This window comes from Mus caroli, chromosome 11, assembly GCF_900094665.2.
Source record: "Mus caroli chromosome 11, CAROLI_EIJ_v1.1, whole genome shotgun sequence".
In the NCBI taxonomy this organism is placed as follows: Eukaryota; Metazoa; Chordata; class Mammalia; order Rodentia; family Muridae; genus Mus; species Mus caroli.
Genome location: NC_034580.1, coordinates 69,872,149 through 69,890,762, shown reverse-complemented (window position 1 = coordinate 69,890,762; position 18,614 = coordinate 69,872,149). Strand labels below are relative to the sequence as shown.

The 18,614-nt window shown below is 41.1% G+C and overlaps 1 protein-coding gene across 3 annotated transcripts in view; it reads right to left on the bottom strand.

Annotated features, from left to right (window-relative positions):
- The window catches only part of Smg6 (SMG6 nonsense mediated mRNA decay factor), a 235,538-nt gene that overhangs the window by 202,767 nt on the left and 14,157 nt on the right, over positions 1-18,614 (bottom strand). For all 3 annotated transcript variants that reach the window (XM_021176232.2, XM_021176235.2, XM_021176236.2), the window contains exons 7-8: positions 12,793-12,903; positions 12,214-12,426 (exon numbers count right to left, since the gene is read on the bottom strand). In XM_021176232.2, the coding sequence (XP_021031891.1) occupies positions 12,214-12,426; positions 12,793-12,903 (324 nt within the window). The remainder of the gene's footprint in view (positions 1-12,213; positions 12,427-12,792; positions 12,904-18,614) is intronic.

Sequence of the window (18,614 nt, the reverse complement as noted above, 5' to 3'; positions counted from 1 at the left end):
AAAAAAAAAAAAAAAAAAAGCACAAAACATCCAAGCCAGATCTGCAAATTTTCAAGCAAAAACTATTATTTTCAAACCTTGGGAAGTGACATTATCATTGCTGCCATGTTGCAGATGAGGAGGCTGAAGTTCAGCCAGTTATGGACTGGGCTTCAGACCTCAGAGCTAACAGCTAATAAAATTAGGACTTAAAATCAGAGATTTTCAAAGCCCAGACTCTTAAGTAAGCTCTATATTACCTGACTCTGACATGTAAGATACTAAAGAAAATTAATCAAAGTTACTAAAAAACAGGCTTTGAGAGATACACTAGACTTGAAAGAAATTATTCACAGAAAGCTCTCCCAAGTTTAGTGGTAACAAGAGGAGGAGAAAGGAAGGTGACTAAAAATTGTATATGTATATATAGTATAATACCTACTTACTTATTTTAATAAATATGGAACTGTGGCTACTGGGAGAGTTCTTTGGGACTGTGGCTGGTGGTCTATTCACCAGTGGATAGCTCACAGTTATACACCTATGGGTAGTACTAATTAGACTCAATAAAATTAAAAAAGAAGACATGAAATTGGAAGGGAGATATAAAGGGAGAACCCTGGGAGGAACCCTGGGACTTGGAGAAAGAGAATAGAGGGAGAATTAGTCAAAATATGTTGCACACATGCATGAAATTCTGAAAGACTTAAAAGCCACAATATTAAAATTATATTATGAAATTCATGAAATTGGTATATTTGCACAGGCGTCATGCTAATCTCTGCATCACTCCAATTGTAGTCTATGTACTACAGAAGCCACACATTTTGATTAAGATATTTTAAGAAATTAAGGCAGCTGGGTCAGCTCAGCAGTAAAGCACATGGTTAGGAGACAAGGCCTGTGACTTGCAACTGGTTTGAACTAAGCATCAAAAGCAAACAAATGGAGGTCAGAGCTCTGTAGGAGTCTAAAGAGGTCTCCTCTCCACTTAGAACCCAGCTTCCAAACCAAAGCCACAGAGTCATGCAGAACGGGCCTCAAATTAATCCATGTCATACTAATTATAATACTATGTTAGTTCAAGATGCTTCCTCATGAGATAGGCAAATAAAACTCAACCGTTTTCTATCAATATGCAAGGCAAGCATTTTAATTTTACATTGAGTGAGGTTTCACACTATGTACATACTCCAGCTTACCTCACACTACGAAGAATCCTCCTAAACAGCTGGATTACAGCTATGAATCACAGTACATAACCTTCTATGATGCCTGACCTCGCCTGGGCTTATGCTTTCCTATTGTGTGGCTGGAAAAGTTTCTCTTCCATGACAGGAAGGATGGTCTTCCCCTGGAACATTACCTGTGGCACTTTATACTTCTGCTTGATAAAGCAGGAAAAAAGTGATAACTGGGCCAGTCTAAGGAAACGGGAATACCAGTTTCCTATCAGACTGTTAACATTTAGGCATGGGGACTGGAGATTCGGTTCAAAGTTAAAAGAGCTTGCTTGCTCTACCAGAGGACATGGGTTCAATTACTAGTACCCATGTTAGGCAGCTCACAATTTCCTGTAACTCCAGCTCTAGGGGATCCAACATCCTCTTTTGGCCTAGACAGGAACCTATATTCATGTACACATAGGAACAACAGAGACAGATACATAATTAAAAATAACTCTTTAAAAATAATGGTTCTCTCCCAGCAGTGGTGGCTTTTAGTTCCAGCAATTAGAAGGCAGAGGCAGGCAGATCTTTATGAGTTTCAAGGCCCGTCTAGTCTATAGCATGAGTTCCAGGACAGCTGGGGATCCAAAGAGAAACCCTGTCTCCAAAAACAAAACAAACAAATAAGCAAACAAATAAATAAAAATAATGGTCCCTCTGGGTGGTAAAAATTTATGATCCATGCTGGGCGGGGCGGTGGTGGAGCACGCCTTTAATCCCAGCACTTGGAGGGGCAGAGGCAGGTGGATTTCTGAGTTCGAGGCCAGCCTGGTCTACAAAGTAAGTTCCAGGACAGCCAACAGGGTTATACAGAGAAACCCTGTCTCAAAAAAAAAAAAAAAAAAATTATGATCCACAACATTCATTTACTGACTTGGTTTGGGGTTTTGTTTTGTGAAAGAGGCATCACACTGTAACCAGGCTGACCTCAACACTGCAGTAACCTTACTGTTGCCTGAGCCTCCTGAGTATTACAAGGATTAGAGATGGGAGCCACCAGGTCTGGCTCATAACCTTAAAAAAATTTAAAACAACAACAACAAAAAATCTTAATGAGGGGAAAAAAGCTCTGTCTTAATAATTCCAAGCTATTGGTAACTTTCTTGAACAACTAGCAGAAAAAGATACAAGTTATGTTTAAATTCAGAAAGCTTTTGTCAGGCTAGCTGTGGTGTGCTCTCCTTTAATCCCAACTTTGTGGAAGAGCAGAACACACTATGTGATTTTGAAGCCAGCCTGGTTTACAACATTTGTTCTAAGCCTGTCAGAGCTATAGAGACCCTGCCTCAAACCAAACCAAATCAGACCAGACCAGATCAGACCAGACCTGTCCAGACCAGAAAACTTTGTGTAAGAGTGGCCCTTACGGGCTGGAGAGATGGTTCAGTGGTTAAGAGCACTGACTGCTCTTCCAGAGGACCTGGGTTCAATTCCCAGCAACTACACAGTGGCTCACAACCATCTGTAATGGGATCTGATGCCCTCTTCTGATGTGTCTGAAGACAGCTACAGCAACAGTGAAAAAAAAAAAAAAAAAAAAAAAGAATGGCCCTTCACTGTCATCAACCATTAAACTGTGATAAAGAAAAGACTCAGACTGCATCCAACCTATGAAATTTAATGAATGACATGCAAATTTCATGGGATCAACAATGCGGACATGACAAGTAAACAACAAACTTGAGAAACATTTCCAGAATCCAGAAATAATAGGGGAGACCAGCTATGATGGTTGGTCCTGTCATTTCTGTGTGGCACATGGGCACACAGAGGATTAGCTAAGGAGGGGAAATTGCCCTGAGAGTGGACAGCACTGTTAGACAGACAAATGAGAGAGGAAGAGGAAGCCAGCTAACACAGGCATCTTTCCTTCTGCACCCTGGCCACCCACAGTGAGGTGAGGGCAGATCTGCTTTGTGCTCTGGCCATGATACTCTACCTGGCCTCACTCGGCCCAAAGCAATGATTCCAGCCAACTAACTAGAAGCTGAAACCTCAAAAACCATGACCAAAAAATCTTCCCTCCCTTTAGTTCTCTCAGGTTCTCTCAGGTATTTTTCACAGTGACAAAAAGTAACACCTCAGCCCATTGACTTCCTCCCACAATACCACAGCACCAACTGAGAACAGGGCTGTAGGAGAAGGCTCAGCCTCAGCCCCACCATTCCCACATTTCACACTGCCCTCAACTGAGCAGAGGCAAGTAAACCTGCAGGCCCTGCTGTGCCACACCTGCTGTGCCACACCTGCTGTGGCTTCTGTTCTGGAATATTCTTTTTGAGTCTGCCTGGTTACTTTCTTCCAGAAGCCTTCTGATTCCACTTCCCATTATACACCCAAACCATGTCTGCCAGGTCTAGACCAAAGGTCACCTCTCTCTACTGCCAGCAGGACTTGAGGTGTTTTTTTAGTCATCCCAGACATGTATAAAACAGAGCAAATGTGATTAACGCCATATATGTTCTCAGCTAAGGCTAAGGAGACAATTCTTTGACCTCAGGTCTCAGAATTTAATTTAAATATGTGCCCTTTGTTTCTAACTAGCACCTTAGCTTCCATATATATATATATATATATCCCCCACCCCCCCCTGAGACAGGGTTTCTCTGTGTAGCCCTGGCTGTCCTGGAACTCACTTTGTAGACCAGGCTGGCCTCGAATTCAGAAATCCGTCTGCCTCTGCCTTAGCTTCCACATTTTTCTTGTTGTTGTTTTGGTTATTTGTTTTTTTGGATTTGTTTGTTTGTTTTGTTTTGTTTGCTTTCTGTTAGTTATTTTCCTGTTTAAAATGACCATAGGCATAATGGTATCTAGTGTTCCTAAATGCAAGAAAGCTGTGATTCATCTATACAGAAAATACAGACCATATTTATCCAAATAACAAGAATCACCTACAAGCCAGGAGTGGTGGCACACATCTTTAATCTCAGGACTCAGTAGGTGGAAACAGGCAAATTAGGAGATCTATATAGCAAGTTTGAAGCCAGTCCACATGGCATTCTACTGTCTCAGAAACAAAACATCTACACACTGAAACCTGGATGCTGGTCCATCAGAGTAGAAGATGCCAAACTAGGCCTAAAGTCAAATCAACCTAGCCCATCATCACCTGTCTTAGCCAATAAAGTTTTACTGCACCACAGCCATGTTCATATAACACCACAAAGGCATACTAATAAGAGACATGAGATCTACAAAGCCTACAACATTTATGTAGCCTTCCATGGGCAAAGTTTGCTGATTCACACACTAGATACAAACCAGTCTGAAACATAACAGCACCGAGCTTGGCTTAAGAGCACACAACTTTGATGCTAACATTTGGGAGGTAGGGGCAGGAGGATCTCCCTGAGTTCCAAGTCAGCCTGCTCTACATAGTGAGACACTGTCTGAAAACAAACAATAACAAAAACAATAGAACAAAACACCGAAATGGGGCTGGCCAGATGTCTCAGCCAGTAAGGACAACCCTGGGACCCACAGAGAGGTGGAAGAGCAGAACAAACTCCACCAAGCCATCCTCTGACCTCCACACGCGTGTATGGGGAAAAAGCTGGGAACAGTAGACAGGGTAGATGGTTGTGGAGCACAGGCTACTAAAATTTCAGGGACAAACTGTATCAGCACTTCTTCCTCCCATGCACTTAACAGGTACTATGGTCTATACAGGATGCTAAACACAGAGGAACCAGATGCTTCAAAAAATGGGGCTGGAGGGAAGGGGGAATAGGGTGGGAGGTTTGTAGAGGGGGGAGACTAGGAAGGGAACAACATTTGAAATGTAAATAAATAAAATAGTCAATAAAAAACAGAGTATCACACAACCTAATAAAAAGAAAGGGGGGTGCTGGAGAATCAGTTCCGTGGTTAAAAGCACTTGTTGCTCTTACAAAGGACCTGGGTTCAATTCCCAGGACCCACAAGGTGAGTCACACCTCTCTGTAATTCCAGTCCCAGATGATCCGACATCCTCTTGTGACTTCCTCAGACACCAGGAATGCATGAGGTATACACATATATGCAGGCAAAACATTCATACACATACAAAAAAAAAATCTTAAAAAGTAAATAAATCTGAAAAAGGTTGTTTTTGTTTTATATCTTAACAGTTGCATCACAGACCTTTGCCTTTAAGTATGAAAATTATTTCTGGTGCTGTAATTTAAAGTCCCTGATTAATTCATTGATAGCAACAGTCCACTGTTCAGATAACAAGTACTCTATAGCCTGAGACACAGCACAGGAAGAGCTGCCACGAACACCCACAACTCTCTCAACACCAACTCAACACTTTACTTGGCAGAGGGGTTTTTAATGGGATTTTAAATGGAACTCTTAACAGGACACCACTTGTATTGGCTGTCCTGCTACGCTGAATGTTCAACCCACACCACGTCTCAAGACTTAAAATCAACAGCCCACAACCTAACCCTCCCACAACCATTCAGAGAGGAGAGAATCAAAGCCCACACCTGGCAGACTCAGAACAAACTGGTTGGGACATCATTATCATTACTAATAACCACAGTAAGTCAAACTTCCTGCTTAGTCATGAATTTCTAATCATTTATGCTGGAAATTCTAGAAATGGTCTAAGGAGACTACCCTACTAGGGCTTCTAATATTCAAAACTGAACAGCTAATATGAACAAGCAATGGACATGACATAAGTTAAATATATGACATATGGCAGGGCACAGTGAGGCAAGCATTTAACCCCAGCACTGGGGAGGCAGGGAAGGCAGATAGATCTCTCTGAGTTCAGGTCAGCCTGGTACAAAGCAAGTTACAGGGCAGCCCAGGGCTACAAAGACATCTTGTCTCAAAAAACAAACAAAATACAAAACATATATGTTTGTAATAAAATATATACCCAAATTAAGAACATATTGTAGGGGGCTCAGTGGTTAAGAGCACAGACTGTTCTTCCAAAAGTCCTGAGTTCAAATCCCAGCAACCACATGGTGGCTCACAACCATCTGCAATGGGATCCAACATCCTCTTNTGGTGTGTCTGAAGACAGCTACAGTGTACTCATGTAAATAGAATAAATAAATAAGTATAAAAATAATTTCCATGGGTATTTTGTTCCCCATTCTAAGAAGGAACGAAGTATCCACACTTTGGTCTTCCTTCTTCTTGAGTTTCATGTGTTTTGCAAATTGTATCTTGGATAGTCTAAGTTTCTGGGTTAATATCCACTTATAAGTGAGGGCATATAATGTGTGCTCTTTTGTAATTGGGTTACCTCACTCAGGATGATATCCTAAAGTTCGGAGCTGAGATGGAAGAAAGGACCATCCAGAGACTGCTCCACCCAGGGAGCCATCCCATATACAACCACCAAACCCAGACACTATTGCATATGCCAGCAAGATTTTCTTGACAGGACCCTGATATAGCTGTCTCTTCTAAGGCTATGCCAGTGCCTGGCAAACACAGAAGTGGGTGCTCACAGTCATCTATTGGATAGAACACAGAGCCCTAAAGAGAGAGCTAGAGAAAATATCCAAGGAGCTAAAGGGGTCAGCAACCCTATAGAAGGAACAACAATATGAACTAACCAGTACCCCACAGAACTGTGTCTCTAGTTGCATATATAGCAGAGGATGGCCTAGTCGACCATCAATGGGAGGAGAGGCCCTTGATCTTGGGAAGATCATATGCCCCAGGACAGGAGAATGCCAGGGCCAGGAAGCAGAAGTGGGTGAGTTGGGGAGCAGGGCGGGGGAGGTTATAGGGGACTTTCAGGGTAGCATTTGAAATGTAAATGAAGAAAATATCTAATAAAAAAATTAAAAAAAAAAAAATAGCCGGGTGGTGGTGGCGCACACCTTTAATCTCAGCCCTTGGGGGGCAGAGTCAGGCAAATTTCTGAGTTCAAGGCCAGCCTGGTGTACAGAGTGAGTTCCAGGACAGCCAGGGCTACACAGAGAAACCCTGTCTCGAAAAACAAAACAAGGGGGCTGGTGAGATGGCTCAGTGGGTAAGAGCACCCGACTGCTCTTCCGAAGGTCCGGAGTTCAAATCCCAGCAACCACATGGTGGCTCACAACCATCTGTAATGAGATCTGACTCCCTCTTCTGGAGTGTCTGAAGACAGCTACAGTGTACTCACATAGAATAAATAAATAAATAAATCTTAAAAAAAAAAAAAAGAAAAACAAAACAAAACAAATAAAAAATAATAATAATTTTAAAAATTGTTTACTGAGGATAACATATAGGCTAAAACCACAAAAATAGCTACACAAACTGTCACATTTTATTCTATGTATTCCTGCAATTATTTGAAATTTTTAATTTGGAATATACTCATGTATTGGAATAATTAAAATAATTGGGCCTTAGGATGTAGCTCAGTAGTAAAATATTTGTCTAGCATGCTCAAGGACCTGGATTCAATCCTAGAAACACCCATACACACGCCCACCCTACTGATATAACTAACAGCTGGATGTGGCAGTTATGACTATAACGCCAGCAACTCAAGATGTATAGGAGTTGAATATCATCCTTATCTACATAAGGAGTTTGAGGTCAGCCTAAGCTATGATACTCTATAAAAACAAAAGGCTGGGAGCATAGCTTAGCAGGCAGAAGGCTTGCCTGTAATGTACAATGTTCCAAGTCTGATCCCAAGCACTATTTAAAAACTGGAAGTGGTGGCCCACATCTGTTGCCTATACTTGAGATGCAAAGACAAGAGGATCAGAAGTTCAAGGCTAACAAGATGGTTCAGAGGGTAAAACTGCTTGCTGCTAAGTCTGACAACAAGAATTAAATTCCTGCCGGGCGGTGGTGGCGCATGCCTTTAATCCCAGCACTTGGGAGGCAGAGGCAGGAGGATTTCTGAGTTTGAGGCCAGCCTGATCCACAAAGTGAGTTCCAGGACAGCCAGGGATACACAGAGAAACCCTGTCTCAAAAAAACAAAAAAACAAACAAAAAAAAAAAGATTTAAATTCCTGTAACCTAAATAGTTGAAGAAGAGAACTAACTCACACAGGTTGTTCTCTGATCTGATACATATAATTTATTTATTATACAAATAAAAAAGTGTAAAATATTTAAGCCTATGTGGTGGTGCACATCTGCAGTCCTAGCACTAATATTATGACATAGGATACAAAGGCAGAAGAAATGCCTGGAAGCTTGAAAAAGTTAGCCTGGAGTATACTATGCCTTGGCAGAAAAGAGTGACAGAGACTGGGGCTAGAAAGATGATGGCTCAGCAGTTAAGAGCACTGACTGCTCTTCCATCAATTCCCGGCAACCACATGACATGGTGGCTCACAACCATCTGTAATGGGATCTGATGCCCTCTTCTGGTGTGTCTGAAGACAGCTACAGTGTACTCATATAAATAAAATAAATAAATCTTTAAAAAAAGGAAAAAAAAGAGTGACAGAGACTGCCTCAACAAAGCAGAAGTTGAGGGCCAACTCTTAGAAGTTGACCCATGATCTCCACAAGCTAACAACGGCATGGGTACACACACATGAAAACTAAATAAAATTAGGGCAAATGAGATGGTTCACTGGGTAAACATGCTTGGCATCAAGCCTGACAACCCAAATTCAGTCCCAGGCACCACATGATGAAAAGAACTGACTCCCAGAGTTTCTCTTCTGACCACACATGCAGCATGGTACAAGCATATGCACACTCTAAATGGACAAGAAAGAGGATTCAGTGGCTACAGATACTGCTGTGCAAGCATGCATCCATGTAAAGGTCAGGTGTGATCCCACACATGCCTACAGCCCCTGCACTGAGAGAAGCAGAGACAGGAGGCTCACTGGAGATGACTGCCCATCAGCTTTGATGAATAATATGAGCTCCAGGTTCAGCAAGAAACCCTGCCTCAATGGAACAAGGCAAAGCATGCTAGAAGGACACCTCCTCAGGGTACAATCAAGCACACAGACACATCACAGACACGTACAAACAACTTGCATAAATATACACACATAAAAACTAATAAAGCACTAGAATCCGTGACAGCTTACTTGCTGAAAATGTATTCACTGAGACGTACATTATAAAAGCAGAGTTGCATAACTACTACTCCTCATTTTCAGTGGCAGAACTGAGTTTCAAGTAAGTGACTATGTCTGTAGGTAAGTGTTCTACCACTAAGCTCAGCCACTACAGCTACTGAAAAGATATTTCTACAAAAGATTAGCTATATCTGTATAAGATATGTTCCCCAATTGTGAGGCCAAAATCAAAGAAAGCCACAAAATCTTTTTTCAAACTGTCTTTTGCTTTCATTGAGGGCTGGTGGGCTGGCTCAGTGAGTAAAGGGCCTGGCTGTGCAAGCTGGGTTTAATCCCTGGAACCCACCTAAGGGTGGGTGGGAGGAGAGAACTGAGTCCACAAGTTTGCCCTGACTGCCATTTGAAGGCCATGGTATGTGGGCCCACAGATATCTTGTATGGATACATATAGATACAATAATAAATAAAGTGAAAAAAATTAAACAATATAGTCCTACCCAGAAAGACAACATGTTTGTTAGTTAAACAGGATTTCAGTTTGGACTGTAACATCCAAAGCAGCCAAAGCAGCAGTGAGGGATTCTAACCGCAGGAATCAAAACAAATTGCTAGAACACACATTAACACATGGGGCCCCATGTACACTAAGGCACACCAGAAGAGGGGGGTTTCATTATCAATTACTACTTCCCAAGTCATCCACAAAAACAGTTACAGAATAGGAAGACAAATGGGAATTTTAAATTAAACCCAAAAGAACTAGATACCTGTAATTCATAACTCATACCTGTAATTTGGTACCCAGAAGTCAGAGGCAGAAGGGTTCTCATGAATTAAAGGCCAGGGGGCTACAGTATGAGATGCTGTCTCAAAAACAATAAAAAAAAGAAAATGAATAAATGAATGTACACCATGATACATATGTGGAGGTCTGAAGACAACTAATGAGAGTCAGTTCTCTCCTTCCACTATGTGGGCCCCAGGAATCAAACTCAAATTACAAGATTGGGCTCTAGACACCTTTACCCACTGAGCCATCATGCCAACCATCTGTTCTTAACTTGGAAGAAATGATTCAACTCTCATGGTATCATTATTATCTAGCAAGATGCGTTCAAAATTAGTCCTTTTCAGGACTAGGAATGCAGTTTAATAATAGATAGTATTTGCCTACCAAGCACATACCCTTGGATTCCATCTCCAGCCCCCAAACAAGAAATATTCCTTGATCCAAACCACTCTCCTGAGTTTCAGTCACCTGTTATCATCTGAGTATCATTACTTCAATGTCCTACACAATGACAAATGCAGCAGCTCTAAAACTAATTATCATTGCCCTAAAACTTGGTCTACCATTATAGTCCACCTTATGAAACTGACCACTAACTACTTGGTTTTGATTTGCTTAGGGGAACAGTCCTGTAGGGTTTTGTTGTTAATGTTGTTTGAGAGGATCTCATACTATAGCTCATAATAGCCTAGAACTTACTAGGTAACAGTATAGCCATGTATTTGTGTTTAATCCCCCTGCACAGCTGCCCAAGTACAAGGCTTACAGGTATGGTCACCTGGCAATACCCCTTCAATTTCTTTCTTTCTTTCTTTCTTTCTTTCTTTCTTTCTTTCTTTCAAGATTTATTTATTATTATATGTAAGTACACAGTAGCTGTCTTCAGATGCACCAGAAGAGGGCATCAGATCTCATTAGGGATGGTTGTGAGCCACCATGTGGTTGCTGGGATTTGAACTCAGGACCTTCGGAAGAGCAGTCAGTGCTCTTAACCTCTGAGTCATCTCTCTAGCGCCACCCCTTCAATTTCTAAACCGGAAACCTAGGTGCTACTCTTGACTCTCTTCTCTCTGAGCTCCCCTCATCTAATCAAGCTCTTTGGACACATATCTTTCCATCTCTGAAACCACTTATTGATTCAAATCCTTCTATAACTAATTTGAATTCCTGTCACTGAGCCTTTTTTTCCCATGCTCTTTCTCCCTAAGCTCTGGAATCTGAGAGGGCTAGTCCATTCTACTTCCTTCCTCTCTAGCTAAACTTCTATTCATTCTTCACACTTCAACTGACACATGACTACTGTGATCACAGAAAATCAGGTATACCCCTAAACAAAGTCCAGCACACTTAAGCCTAACTACCTGTCCACTCTATTAAAATGCTACCTTGAAAACAAGGGAAGATGCTATTTTCTGAATCATTAGTCTGGCACACTCTAAGCCATAAGAGGTTGCCTCATAAAAGGCTTGGGGATGGTGAGATGGCTCAGAGGGCAAGAGCAATGGCTATTCTTGCAATTCCCAGCACCTATACATTGGTTCTTTAACTCCAGATAACAAGGGATCTGACCCCATCTGACCCCCTCCGTAGACTCTCATGTAGTGCATATACATAATGCAAGCAAAACATTCATGCATAAAAAATAAACAAATCTAAATAAATAAATAATAATAAATCACAAAACAGATTAATCATCCTACCCATGTTGCTTTAGTTCATACTCCAAATAGAAAGCTATTCAAGATTAAATACATTATCTCAGCAAAGTACAAAATCTCAGCAAATTCTCATACAAATTGGTGATGCCCAACTCAAAACAGTAAAACAATTTCTAACTCTACATTTACTAAATTCTACAGTGCCACATAGTGGTGAGTAAGGGAAGCACATGCTAAAGATAAAGGGATCTGTGAGAACCAACGAGGCCTAAGGGAACCTAAAGTTAGTGGTCAAAGTTAGTGGGGGGTGCTAGGCACTGTGGCTCACCCCTATATGAGCAAGTCAGATAAGAGGATTGTCACAAGTCAGAGGCCAGTCTGGGCTACACAGTAAGTTCCGGGCTAATCCGGTATAGAGAACAAGATCCTTTTTCTTTAAATAAATCGATGTCTTAAAGCTGGGACCTGTCTATGCCTCAGCCCCAGCTTGCATGACTTGAGGCAGCCAGACTTGCTGAGCTAGTCTGGCTCACTGCATCATTCTCAGGAACTTACATCACTGGGACTCAGGCTGCCCAGACCATTCTCCTGCTCAGAATCCTTCCCAGACTCAGTGCCCTGGGCGGACCGAGGATGTGATGGATGAATCCAAATCTCCAGGCGAGTAGTGTCATCCCCAACATGCCGGAAAGTAGACTTCTTTCCTTTTTGCCACTTCTCAGGGCTAATCTCAAATTCCTCATGCTGCTTCTTTTCCATCTGTTCAGCCTATACAACAGACACACAAGCTCAGCTCTCCCAGTCAGCCAATGAAAAATTCCTCTATCAGCTGTGTCTGCAGGCTAAAGACTATAAAAATCTAAGGATTCTGCTACAGTACCAAAGTAGCAGAGACCACCTCTGCTGCCATATAGATTTCATTAATTCTGTGAACTAGATGCTGTGGCACAGGTACGCCCTGCAAGCCCTCCTGAAGATTGATTTCAAAATCCGTTCTTTGCAGGGGCCAACTGATAACCCGTCAGTGGAGCCCAGAGGGTCTATGTGAAGATGTGTTTCATCATCTCCTCACACTTCAGCCCAGAGGACATGCATTCTCCTAGGAAGGATAAGCCCACGTGCACTCTTACTTACCTTTCGTTTAGTCTCTTCAAATAAACTCATGAGACTCTCCTTGGCAGTCAGGATAGGGTTGCTGGCTGCCAAACTGCGCATATAGTAATATACAGCATCAAGCTTCCTCCTCTGTAGAGAGAAGAGATACTTGGTCAACTGTTTTGTTTTGGTTGTTTGGTTGGTTGGTTAGGTTTTTTTCTCCCTTTAAAAAAATATTTTTTTAGATTTATTTATTTATTATATGTAAGTATACTGTAGCTGTCTTCAGACACACCAGAAGAGGGAGTTAAAGTTCATTACAGATGATTGTGAACCACCAAGTGGTTGCTGGGATTTGAACTCAGGACCTTTGGAAGAGCAGTCAGTGCTCTTAACCGCTGAGCTATCTCTCCAGCCCATTTTTCTCCCTTTTATAAAAAAAGTACTGGTGATTGAACTTAGGAATGTGTACATACGATGCATATGCCCTGCCATGAACAATAGTCCTAGTCTTTTTAAAAAGTTTACTTTGAGGCAGGGTCTCACTAAACTATCAATCTGGTAGGCAGGAACTTCTGTAATCCAAGCAGGCCTTGAACTTGTGGCCCAGTAGCTGGATATCCACTTGTACCACCTGGCCAAGCTCAGCTTTCTTTCTGACACCAGAATACCCAGCTGATACAAGAAACACTTGATCTCTCCTGCCCTGTCCCTCCAACTGTAAAGGACTCCAGCAAGAAGCAGAAAGCAATCCACTCAAAAAGCTGAGGGAGGTTTCCACGGCCAGTATGGTTCTTCATCTTATATGCAGAGGTACTCTGAGAACCAAATATTCATATGAAAGAAAAGAGAACAAAGAAATCCCTTACAATATAAACACAATTGTGTTTTGTTTTTTAGAGAATGTCCAACTCTCTTCACATTGGCTATTGTCATTCATTACTCAGTATGCTATAACGAAATCCTGAACTAGACAGACCCAGATTCAAACACTAGCTCATCCAGGATTTGACTGAGACTTTAGGTAACAATTTTCCTAAGATCTCCTATCCTCTTTTTTTTTTTATTTTGTTTTTTTAAGACAGGGTCTAACTATGTAGCCCTGGCTGACCTCGAAGTCACATAGATCAGCCTGCTTCTGCCTCCTGGGTACTGGGATTAAAGGCATGAGCCAACATGCCCAACCTGAAAAAAATGTTATTCCATATATTTCTTTACTGGGGTAGGGGACATGCCTAAGCCACAAGTATATGCCTTAGCATATGTGTGGAGGTCAGAGACAATTTTCAGGAGTCAGTTCTATCCTTCCACCATGTCGTTCCTAAGGACTGAATTTGGGTAGTCAAGCTGGCAGGTATACTGTTATCTGTGGAGCCACTCTGCTCGCCCATGCTCACTTTTAATACAGGAATATTAGTATCCTTGAAGAGTATCTTTAGATTTAGAAATAGTACCTATTACCTATGATGTGGTAATGATCACTTGCCTTGAGCTTAGCTGCATTTAATGAGGCCAGTTGTTTACTGTCTAGGTATACTGAATATTCTATGGACATTATTAAATATATTTGTCATATTAACACTTTGTGTCTATTTTATGAGGAAAAGAATAAAGGAAGCTGCCAAGTGAGTGGCACATGCTTTTAATCCCAGCAGAGACAGGTGGATCACTATGAATTGAGACCAGCCTAGCCTATATAACAAATTCCAGGACAGTCAAGAGCTATCTATATAGAGAGACCGTATCATTCAAAAAAAAATAAAAATAAAAAAATAAAGAAAGCTGAGCATAGCAGCATGGACCTATATCCCAGCCACTCTAGATGCAGAAATTGAGGACTCATTAAGCCCAGGTGCTCCAGGCTAGCCAGACCATATACACTTCAAAGAAAAGGCAGTGGGAGTGGCTCAAAGTGTAGCTCAGGACAGAGTTTCTGGATTCAGTTCCACCTGGAAGGAATGTAGGAAGAGATGTACAGGACAGACAGATGGATAGAAAGAAGGAAGATATGCAGACAGGCAGGCAAGCTGACAACAATGAAAGCACAAGGAGAACAGCAGGGCATTGTAGTGTCTCTCCTACATCATATACATGTTCACTGTGCCCCAATGTCTCAAAACACTAAAAAAATCTTTTCTCTCAACATCTGTTCATTCCTCAAAGTTTGTAATCTAATATTTACCTAGCTATGGCTATTGACCCAGGTTTTAAGGTCAAATGTCTGAGTTTGAATTTGGTCCCATATTTATTAAATATGGTTTACCAAGAGAGGTCTCCTTATTTGCAAATTACTAATATCTGCACACATGTAGTTGCTGTGAATATGAAATTCCATAATTCATACAGATAGCCAGCACATCTGAAACAAAATTATATTCAGATACTTTTAATATCATCCCAATTCATACTAATCTCTGCTTACACCAACTCACTTCATTTCAAACTATCTTATCAACTCTACCTTTTACATTTAAGCATTTTTAAAACTGAGATACAACTTGAAATCAATATCTACAACTGTGACTAAAAATAGTGACCCAGATGCCAAGAATTTGAGAAGATCAAAATTGTCCAGGTTCATCTATGACTACATAGAAAGTTCAAGACTAGCTTGGGCTACATAAGATCATCTTACAGAGCTATGGTGGCACACACCTTTAATCCCAGCACTAGGGAGGCAGACATATTTGGATTTCTGAGTCAAAGCCAACCTGGTCTAGAGAGCCTGGTTCAAGACAGCCAAGGCTACACAGAGAAACACTGGCTCAAAAACAAAAAATCTTATCTCAAAAAACCCCTATCATTGTGCCATATTGACTTTATTTTCCTTCTTTTTAATATGGATATGCATGTGTGTTGGAGAAGGATGCACATGGACACAGTACCAGCAAAGGGCAGGAGAGGATACCAGAACCTCGGCAACTTGAGGAACAGCAGGTTATAAACCAGCAGATGTGCTTGGTGCTGAGAACCAATCCTGATCTACAAGAGCAGCCAAATTTTTTAACCTCTAAGTCAGCAGCTTTCAACCTTTGAGTCATGACCCCTTTGGAAGTCTAAGGACCCTTTCACTGGGGTTGCATATCAGATATCATGCATAACATATTTTGTGATTCATAACAGTAACAAAATTAGTTATGAAGTAACAGTGAAAATAATTTTATGGTTGGGAAAGTCACTACAACATGGGGAACTGTACTAAAGGGTCAAAGATTAGGAAGGTTGAGAACCACTGCTCAAGACCATCTCTCTTGTCCCTTGCCAAATATATCTTTTTTGTTTTTTAAGATTTGATTTATTTATTATATGTAAGTACACTGTAGCTGTCTTCAGACACTCCAGAAGAGGGCATTAGATTTCGGATGGTTGTGAACCATCATGTGGTTGCTGGGATTTGAATTCAGGACCTTCGGAAGAGCAGTCGGCGCTCTTAACCACTGAGCCATCTCGCCAGCCCGCCAAATGTATCTTAATTTGCAGTATTTTTTTAAGTTGAACACAAAATAGTTGTGTATCTAACAATAAATAGAGTTTGTTTTAAGGAAGAAACCACATCATCTATGTCATCACTCACAGCACCCTGAAAAGCATTACACACAAGCATGTTCTGAACACATGAAGCTCACTGAGTAAATGATTGGCCGAGGCAAAAGTTGAAAACGTTTAAGAGACAGTGAAAATGTGAGTGAGACAAAGGAAGAAAAACCTCAAAGGGAGCGCTCACTAATCTGGGTCCCAAGTCTCTGAAAGAAAAGCAACAATCTGACCAGAACGGCAGAGCCATGCAGAAGTGTGGCAAAGCTGCTGAGCAACAAGTAATCGGGAAAGAAGTGGAGGGCACATAATTTTATCTGTTTAGGAATAAATTTAACCAAGGAAGAAGGCTAATAATTATACCCTAAAGAATACTAAAAAGCCGGGCGGTGGTGGCGCACGCCTTTAATCCCAGCACTTGGGAGGCAGAGGCAGGCGGATTTCTGAGTTCGAGGCCAGCCTGGTCTACAAAGTGAGTTCCAGGACAGCCAGGGCTATACAGAGAAACCCTGTCTTGAAAAACCAAACAAAAAAAAAAAAAAAAAAAAACTAAAAAACAGTGCTAAACAATTTTAAAGACCTAAGTAAACAAAGATACATCTTGTTAGGCTGTTAGAAGATAAAAGAGCTTCCCAAAGAAACCTACTAGTTCATTACTTAACCAAAATTCCAATTACTGCTATAGTAAAAACACAAATTGAATACAAATACAAAAAGCTAGTCCTAAAATCCATACAAAACTCTAAGGAACCCCACACAGTAAAAACAATCTCGAAAGAGAAGCACTAGAAGGCTAGCGTTTTCATACTTTTATCAGACCTACAACAAATATAGGAGCTGTACTGGCATAAAGCAGACATGGAACATTAGAAAGAGCTGACAATTTAGAAATAAAGCCATGCATTAGTTAGTTTTCAACCTGTGTTAAGACCCTTGTAATCTCAGACCTCTTTGTTAAATGCTAAGTTCCAGGCCAACTGGGATTCATGAGGCCCTTTCTCAAAGGCTGTTCTGCCTACAAAAAGTCCTAACAATATTATAAGAAAATAGAATAGTGTCTTTTTTTTTTTTTTGAATAGTGTCTTTAACAAAGGAAATGTGGGCTGCTGAGATGGCTCAGTGGGTAAGAGTACCCGACTGCTCTTCTGAAGGTCCAGAGTTCAAATCCCAGCAACCACATGGTGGCTCACAACCACCCGAAATGAGATCTGATGCCCTCTTCTGGTGTGTTTGAAGACAGCTACAGTGTACTTACATATAATAAATAAATAAATAAATCTTTAAAAAAAAAAAAAAAAAACCTGCCTACAAATTGTTAAAAAAAAAAAAACAAAGGAAATGTAGCTCTGTAAAAGAATACCCATGCAAGGCCCTGAAAAAACATGTTAATGGTTAATCTTGACTGTCAACTTGATGGGATTGAGAATAACCTCTGGTTACATCTGTGAGGATGTGTCCTGCCACGTTTAACCGCGGTAAGAACCAGCCTGTATGTAAGTGGCAACATTCCGTGGAAGGGGGTAAAAGTGTCCCCAAACCAAATGTAAAAAAGATCAAACCAGCCAAGTACCAGCATTCATCCTCCTGTGTCCCCTGACTGGGGATACGAGGTAAGCAATGCATGCCATACCTTCTCTGGGCTATACCCTCGACTATGAGTCAAAATAAATCCTTCTTCCCTTCGGGTGCTTCTCATTATGTCTAAGACCTTAAATATTGCCAAGTTTTATTGTTTGTTTTATTTGTATGGGTGTTTTGCCTGCATATATACCTGTGTATCATGTGCCTAGTACCCATGGATGACATAAGAGGACTCCAGATTCTCTGGAACTGTAATTACAGATGGCTCTGAGCTGTTATGTGGGTTTGGGAATTGAACCTGGGTCTTGTAGAAAAGCAGCCACTACTCTTAACCACAGAGCCATTTCTCCAGCCTGATTAACTCAATTTTCAGATGACAAATTATTTCAACAGACATTTCTCTGATAAAATGTAAATGGCCAATGAGCACATAAAAAAGAATTTAAAGTATTTAAAAGATTAGGTATACACAGTTTAATGGAAGAATGCCGTCCTACCATTTATAAGGCAATTTCCCAAGGATTTACATGCAGTTAGTAGTTGATGGGGACTTTTTTCAGATTAGACATTTGTAAGATAGCCATGTTCAGCCAGCCAGTGGTGGCGCACGCCTTTGATCCCAGCACTTGGGAGGCAGAGGCAGGTGAATTTCTGAGTTTGAGGCCAGCCTGGTCTACAGAGTGAGTTCCAGGACAGCCAGGGCTACACAGAGAAACCATGTCTCAAAAAACAAAAAACAACAAAAA